Here is a 7,967-nt window from a genome sequence, read left to right as displayed (position 1 = left end):
ATAATATTATGTTTCTTTAAATAGGTTTTGTCAAATACAAGTGATGGAAATCGCTACGTTCATTTATATGATGTATATGAATATCCTTATGTAGCAGTAATAGATCCTAGAACAGGAGAATGTATGAAAACTTATAATCATATTACTGTAGATATTTTAATATCTGCTTTAAATGATATGTTGAGCTCTCATCCATCCCCAGAATGTGTATCAAGTGATTCAGTTCATTCTAAAGAATGGAATAATTGCACTGCCACAACAACAAAAGAATGTTCTTCATCTAATTCATCGGTACATATAGAAAAGAAAATTTAAATTTACTAAATTATTAATAAAATGTTTTGATTTTTATTTATTTTAAAAATTATTACATAAATAATTATTTTTATTTATAGGATTGTAGTAATAGTACTATTAAGGCATTTAAACATACAATTGATAACTTAAATGATACAGGTAAGTGATATTTATAAAATATTTAAAATGTTTAATATACTTCTTTTATTTATATTACAAGATTATTATACAGATAATATAGATATTAAGAATGATCTAACATCTATTCAAAGTTCAAGTACAAATATATCTATTGATACATTTGAAAATATAAGTAAAAAAAGGAAAATGAACGAATCAGATGAAGCAAATCAGGAAACAAATTCAAAGGTATATTAAAATATACATATAATTTAATATATATAATTATTTAAGATTAATATACATTTATTATTATAGGATGAACAATCATATAAATTGAAATCCGATTTTAACGAAATTAAAAGCGGTAAAAAATTATTACATTTTAATTTAATCATATTAAATTTTTTATAAATTTTAGATTAATAATATTTTTTAGATTAATAAAAAAAATTTTATATTAATAAAAAATATATTTTTTTTATAGACAATGAATCTGTTATAAGACTTTGTTTAAGACTGCCAAATGGTAAGAAAGAAACAGTGTCAATGTCCACCACTGATACAATAGAAGTAATTATAAAATTTTTGTTAACAATATATTTAGAAGTCGTAAATTATAATACATTATAATATATTAATTTATAATAATATAATATATAATATATTAATATATTAATTTTTTTTTTCTTTACAGAAGTTCATAAATAGAATGGAAGATATGGGTTATGCATCAACCAATCATACTTATTTAGTACCATTTCCAAAAACAAATATTGGAGCGCTTCCACCACAAACATATTTATCAGATACGATTTTATTTCCAGCAAATACAGTATTTATAACAAAGATATAGTGGTCTATTAGGTAAGTACCTTTGTGTTATTTTGTTTCAAAAAATTAAATGATGTTTAAATAAAAAAAATGTTATGCTCTATTGCAGATGATACATTATAGCGCGAGTATCTCTTTTTATCTTATTATATTAGGGAGAAAATATATTATAAGTTCGATAAATATTACGAATCTTAAAGTATATAAAAATGCATTGTGACCATAAATGTTCAATTTATTTGTGTATAATTCCAAAATCATTATATTTGTCAATATTCAATAATTCTTAAAATATTTTATATAAAATGAATGAATTATAAAAATTTGATTGACTTTTATATAAATGGAAACGAAATTATATTATTCATTTTTAAAAATAATTACAAAATAAATTTCTATATTTTCATATAATTATAAGTTTTCAGTTTAAGAAAGACTGACATAAATAAGTTTTATTTATATATTTGAATAAAAAAAATTATATTGGATAATATTAAATTTTGTATCTTACATATATTGTAAGATTTGTACAAATTACATAAAATTATTTATTTATATTATTTTATATTACATGTATATTTTCAGTACAATATATGTCAGTTATATTCATATGATTTACAAATAGACAACCTATTTTAGTAATTTACATAATTCATATCTATTTGTTGCAGCTATACTTACATATGATTATTATTTTATAATATAGATATTAATGATAAGAAAGAATTTTTGTGTGAGTAAATTCAAAATGTAATTCTGTTCTTTATAACTATGTGAAATTTTTTATATATGTAACTCTCACCTAATTATCCACAAATATTTTTCTGTGACTTTAGCAGCATCCGACTGTTAATGACACATATTCACTGCCAAACGTTGTTACAATTTGTTGTATGAAGCTGATTATTAGTGAAGCGATTGATTACAGGTTTTTTGTGTGCGCAAGGTTATACCACTCGTATGTTCTGCGTAATGAAATAAGAAATAATAATGCAAAATTTAATGTAACAATAAATAGTTAATAGAAATCTTAAAAATATTCATGATATAAGTCTTTTTCTTTATATGTAATTATAATATATAATATTCAAGAATAAATATATTTAATACAGATATATTATGTACATAAGTATATTAAACAGACTAAATAATACATGATTTGAAAATTATTTTATGTAAAATTATTACATAGATTTAATAGTAAAAAATATAAAATCATTATTATAAAATCACAGATTTTATATATTCTTACAATTATTGACATTAATTGGTTTTTAAATTTTAACTTACCAATTTACACATAAAATGTAATAAAATGAGTATATATCAAGGAAATTATATCACATATAAACAATGCTATCATAATACAATTATAAAAATAACTGAATTGTAATTAGAAATCATATCTCAAGATTATATATTAGTTTTTCTATTCTTAACTAATTCTAAGATTAACAATGGACATCTTGACTCTCATAAATAAGTAAAAATATATATATATATATATCTCTATAATTTCGAAAGAACATACAAAAGTATACCTTTCATTAACAATTGAATCAATACCAATTTATGTAAAGAATTCTTCTTTCATACCAAAATAATTTAAGATAACTCCCATTGGTGTACGTTTCAATCCCATACCCTCTATTTTGTTAGCAAGTTTGTTCTTCACGTTTCTTAATCTCAAAGATGCATGTATAAAAATCACTAAAAAATTAACATTAAATCTTTACATTAATACAAATTAATTAATTGCATTATTATAAATGAATTCATTATATAATTTTCTTTTCTATCATATTATACTTTATATAAAAAAAAAAAACTTACCACAAAATGACAATAAAATGCCAAATAATACAAAAAGAACTGAATTTATAGTATAAATAACAAAAGAGCCACAAATAATAGTAAGAATTACTCCAACTTGGGGATATGTTCGTTTAAATTTAAGCAATGATTCTTTTTCACTAAATAAATAAATACATTCACCCCATATTGCCATCGCTGCTGTTATACCAACAATCATTTTTACTGGATGCACTGATCTAAATGATTAAAAACAATATCATAAAAATTTATAACCTTTATAAAAACAAATTTTAATCACGTTATTTTACTTACGCTACAACTAATATAATAGCAATACACATATAAAGATAATTGGTTTGATAATATACAAGATTATTTGCTACTCTATTGCCCCATTTTTCTAAATCTCTAAAATTAGGGAGTTGAAAACGTGAGGATTCCAAAAGAAAATCATATAAACTACGAAGAGGTGGTAATTCCCATCCATCGGCTATCGATATTGTTTTATCCATTATAATAATTGTAATATACACAATTTTAAATTGAATTAAATAGCTTAATTTTTTACAATACACATCAATCGATTTTTACACGACAAGTCTTGATATTTTTGGATGATGACGAAGACGAACGTCATACAAAGTTTATGAAATCAACGTATCGTTGTTCAAAAATAATTAGATTAATCGTAACTTTCACATTCTTTAAAAAAAGAAATAATATTTAATTTTTATCTTTTCTTTTCAGTAAAAAATATATACATTATTCATATAAATTGCATTAAAATCAATTTAAAAATGCTAATTTCTTAATATATTTATTTTCCTTCTGATACATGATAAACATCGATAAACAATGTAAGTAAAAGTTACATCATTTTTTATTTCGAGAAAGTTGTATAGCGCGTATTTTAAAATTCTTTCTGTTAATCTATGAATAATGAATTTTTATTAATTAATTAAATAATTGTTCAGATTTAATTAATTGAATTAATTATTTATAGAAAACGATTAAAATATAGTATAATTATCATTTTGGATGTAAAATTAAACTTTAACTCTTTCATATTATATATATAATTTTATTGTTGTTCATTTGAAATATATAATTTTTTTATATAATTTCCCTATTGATAACATTTTTTAAATTTTTGATTAAATAATTTTTCATGTATTAACAATATATTTATTAATTTTATATATATTATGTGTAGTAATGTTATTTACTTCATCAAAGCTTTTACCATACAATAAAATAAATCGTTAATATTAAATACGAATTGCAACGATTAAAAAAAAATATCAAATATTATTTTATTTTAATAGCAATACACGCATCGATTCAATCATACACATTAATAGATTCTGATAATATTGATATTATTATTAATTTAATAACAAACTTCTAAATAAATTTAATATAAAATTTTTGCTGTATTTCGACTTTTATTCCTAAACCATTATAAAATGCAATAATATTTTCTTTAAAAAGAATTCGATTGAATAACGATATACTAAAACTTACATTAACTTTACATGACTTCTTATAGTTACAAAATGGACTTATAAATTGTACTTCCATAGATTCAATTACTTTTTATGTTGAATATATAAACTTAAATATAATCTTTTTTTATATTTTATATAGATTATAAAAATATATTTACAAATATTTTGATAGAAGAATTAACATTACTTACAAATTTATAAAAATAAGATTTATTTTAAATGTCAAATATATAACTTTATGACTTTATATTTTAAATACAAGTAATAGTGGAAATTATAAAATATATCATTAATTAATATCAAAGATTAGTTAATATAGATAATATTTAAAAAAACAAAAATTAGTGTCATCTTTTTGAATTTAAAAAAGAATGATTGTAAATTGTTTCAAAGAAATCTTTAAAAATTTGGAAAGACAGGATAATTAAAATCAGAATTTGTCAGAAATGACATTTAAGATGTATATTTCTATCGTAAAAATTGAAAATTATATTAAATCTTTGATACAAAATTAAGAGGGTAAAATAATAAAATTTCAAATACTTCAAAAACACATCAGACAATAAGTAGATGTTAAAATATGATGTCATGATTTATTCTCTCATTTTACTTAAATATTAATAACACGCGATAATTTTTGAACCCTATTAAGTAGCAAATCACCTTGTTTAACCATAGCTTGATATTGCCAATTTTTACTATCTGGTCTATTAGTTTCAACTACACCACCAACGCAATCAACTTTACAATGCAATCTTCCAGCAGCAATAAAACGTGATAATTCTCTGTAAAAAAATAATTAAAATAAAATATATTAAATATATAATAACTAAATATAGAATAATAGAAACAAAAATCTTTGCAAAACTTACTGATCAATGTATTCTACTGTAACACCAAATGCTTCAGCCATATATTGAAGCGTTAAAGATCTATAAGATTCTAGAAGTTGTGTATAAGCGAGAATACGCATTTCTCTAACATAATATCGGTAATGCGGAAAAATTAAGTAATCTCTACGTAATAAACCTTCAACATGTGCTGAAAATATATTCAAATATTAGAATAAAATAATATATTGATTTAAAAAATTTCAATATTTAAATAAAAAGGTTATCTTAGTACCTAAATTTTTAAAGAAGTCAGCATATTGACAATTATATAAAGAAAACAAATAATCCTTGACATCTGGATTACTATGAAGCACTTCCAAAATTTCTGAACCTTTGATAATCTTATCTCTAAGTTCATTCCTAGGTAAACTTATCATACTTAAATATACGGTGTATCTCACGAATGTATTATAATCCATAAGCTCATAACTAGTGAATGTGCTAATTGTATCCAAAAAGAAATTTGCAGCTTCTTTGAAATCACGAACAGCTATACAATATGTTCCTTGATATACTTTTAAACGATTTCGTCTATCCCAATCACCACCTTCTTCTATTAAACTAAAATAAAAAAGATAATATTTATATAATGTTGTAACTAAGATATATTATTCTATTCAATAGTTTAGAATCAATAATTTTTTCAAATTTATATATATATATATATACCTTTTAGCTTTTTCTATGTTTCTTGTAACATGATCATGATCTAAATAAAATAATCCAATTCTAATGTTATGAAATACAATATCTAATCTATGTCCTAATGATACAGTTTTATCGTAAGTTTTTTTGAATGCCGAAATGGAACCTTCCTTATCACCTATTCTACATAAATGTTCTGATTTTTTAAGATTAGCTTCTCTCACTTCCATTTCACCCAAATTCTTTTCAGCATCTTCAATTGCATCATCTAATTCTTTTAATTGTTCCATATTTTTAGTTTTCATAGAAGTTAAAAGAGTATCATCGACTGGCCAATTCAAATCTTTACAAACTTCTTCATAAAATGGAGCCATATCTAAAAATAAATGATTATATATTTTAAAATAATATTAAAATATTCTCATTATTTATCATTTTAATTTATATAATTCTAATAATATAACATATATTACATATTTATAAATATATAATTTAAAATTTGAAAATGAAGAATAATAATGAAAAATGTGATTGTCTAATAATGAAAAAATATATTTATTAATAAAAGAAAAGAAAGAAAAAGAAAATTATTGCATTAAAACTATATGAAAGAAATGATTAATAACAAAAAGAAATAAGATTAAAATAAATATTATGACAATTCCTTTAGTTTCTATTTATATAAAAATATCAATTAAATCTTAAATATCGAATGTTTAATTTGTTATTGAAATTTTATATTATATAAATAAAATGAAATAATTAACTTAAATGTAAAAAGTGCAATCTCACTTTCTGCTTTAATGGCATCTAACAGTTTGTTCTTTAAATATGGATCATCCTTATGTTCTGGCAGACTTAATAAAAATTTTGTTTGGGCCAATTCCAAATTGGGATTTTTCTCTAAACCCTCTTCTTCTAAATTTTCCAACGGCATTATAAATTCTAATTATAATTACGATACTGATAAACACAATTAACCCACACTTTGCGTTTTGCGAAGCATGAACTAAATAATATATAGATAAATCATGAAAATATATATTTCTAGAATTCCTCGATAGGTGGCAGAATTTTTTTTTCGTATTAAAGATTAATCATAAAAATTCTTTTAACAAATTAATAATAATATTTTTAAATAATACATGAACGAATATTTTTTAAATATAATCGATAAAGAAATATGAATTAAATAAAAAATTTGTATATTTTTAATATTTTTCGTAATTTAGGTTTTTTAATATAAGATACACGATTATCTTAAAATAATGAACACAGAACGAATCTTCTTTTAACGAATCAATTTATTTTTTGACACGAACTGCCAATGACTCAGGTAAATTGAGCCCAAAAAGAGAAAAATGTTTTCACAGGATTCGTTATATTTAAAATTTACAAGAAGGATTGCATAATGCGAGTTCATTCATTCACATACCACACAATTTAACGCATACTGGCGATTTCGGCATTTTTTTTTTTTTTTTTCATTAATGACAGTTTTACGCGACACTGATCTTCGATAATATTGTTATAATTATATTTGAACAGTAACAACGAAATGAATTGCAATATGATCATTGAAAAGACTAAATAGAATTCTAACAAAACGGCAATAGATCATTAAAAATATGCTCTTAATAAAAAGCTACAATATCATAAATTAAATTTCACATGTAAATTCTGTCAAAATAGAGTCGAGACAACACGAGATATCAATTAGAATTAATTTTATATGTAAATGTTGTGTAATTTAACATATGCAAATTTTTGCATGTAAATTAATTTATATGTATGTAATTTATAAATATATATATAACATTAAATCATATTTTTGTGCAAAATACACAATTCTTAT

General features: G+C 21.4%; 3 protein-coding genes across 5 annotated transcripts in view; 1 reads left to right on the top strand and 2 right to left on the bottom strand.

The window, feature by feature from the left end:
• LOC102680764 (UBX domain-containing protein 7) overlaps positions 1-1,534 on the top strand; it is a 3,257-nt gene extending 1,723 nt beyond the window's left edge. The window contains exons 5-11 of one of the 2 annotated variants that reach the window (XM_031511712.1): positions 25-291; positions 396-456; positions 539-666; positions 736-784; positions 905-990; positions 1,115-1,284; positions 1,361-1,534. In XM_031511712.1, the coding sequence (XP_031367572.1) occupies positions 25-291; positions 396-456; positions 539-666; positions 736-784; positions 905-990; positions 1,115-1,273 (750 nt within the window). In that variant the 3' untranslated portion in view covers positions 1,274-1,284; positions 1,361-1,534. Of the gene's footprint in view, positions 1-24; positions 292-395; positions 457-529; positions 667-735; positions 785-904; positions 991-1,114; positions 1,285-1,360 lie in introns of both variants that reach the window. The other variant, XM_006618200.2, reaches the window with a different exon arrangement.
• A 158-nt stretch (positions 1,535-1,692) lies between these two features.
• LOC102680527 (PRA1 family protein 3) lies at positions 1,693-3,918 on the bottom strand. Of its 2 annotated transcripts, none has more exons than XM_006618199.2 (4): positions 3,379-3,918; positions 3,085-3,302; positions 2,793-2,961; positions 1,693-2,216 (listed from the first exon to the last, which is right to left on the bottom strand). In XM_006618199.2, exons 1-3 carry the CDS (start codon positions 3,576-3,578, stop codon positions 2,822-2,824), a joined length of 558 nt encoding a protein of 185 aa, XP_006618262.1. In that variant the 5' UTR covers positions 3,579-3,918; the 3' UTR covers positions 1,693-2,216; positions 2,793-2,821. The 2 variants fall into 2 exon arrangements, with proteins under 2 accessions (XP_006618262.1, XP_006618261.1); XM_006618198.2 differs by having other exon boundaries at positions 1,791-2,216; positions 2,848-2,961.
• A 1,098-nt stretch (positions 3,919-5,016) lies between these two features.
• On the bottom strand, positions 5,017-7,163 carry LOC102680393 (26S proteasome non-ATPase regulatory subunit 6). The gene is made up of 5 exons (XM_006618197.2): positions 6,905-7,163; positions 6,137-6,488; positions 5,700-6,028; positions 5,447-5,615; positions 5,017-5,359 (listed from the first exon to the last, which is right to left on the bottom strand). Exons 1-5 carry the CDS (start codon positions 7,047-7,049, stop codon positions 5,185-5,187), a joined length of 1,170 nt encoding a protein of 389 aa, XP_006618260.1. The 5' UTR covers positions 7,050-7,163; the 3' UTR covers positions 5,017-5,184.
• Positions 7,164-7,967: the final 804 nt, after the last annotated feature.

The sequence above is a fragment of the Apis dorsata genome, unplaced genomic scaffold (assembly GCF_000469605.1).
Source record: "Apis dorsata unplaced genomic scaffold, Apis dorsata 1.3 scaffold_344, whole genome shotgun sequence".
NCBI classification, from domain to species: Eukaryota; Metazoa; Arthropoda; class Insecta; order Hymenoptera; family Apidae; genus Apis; species Apis dorsata.
This window is presented reverse-complemented; position numbering and strand designations above follow the sequence as displayed.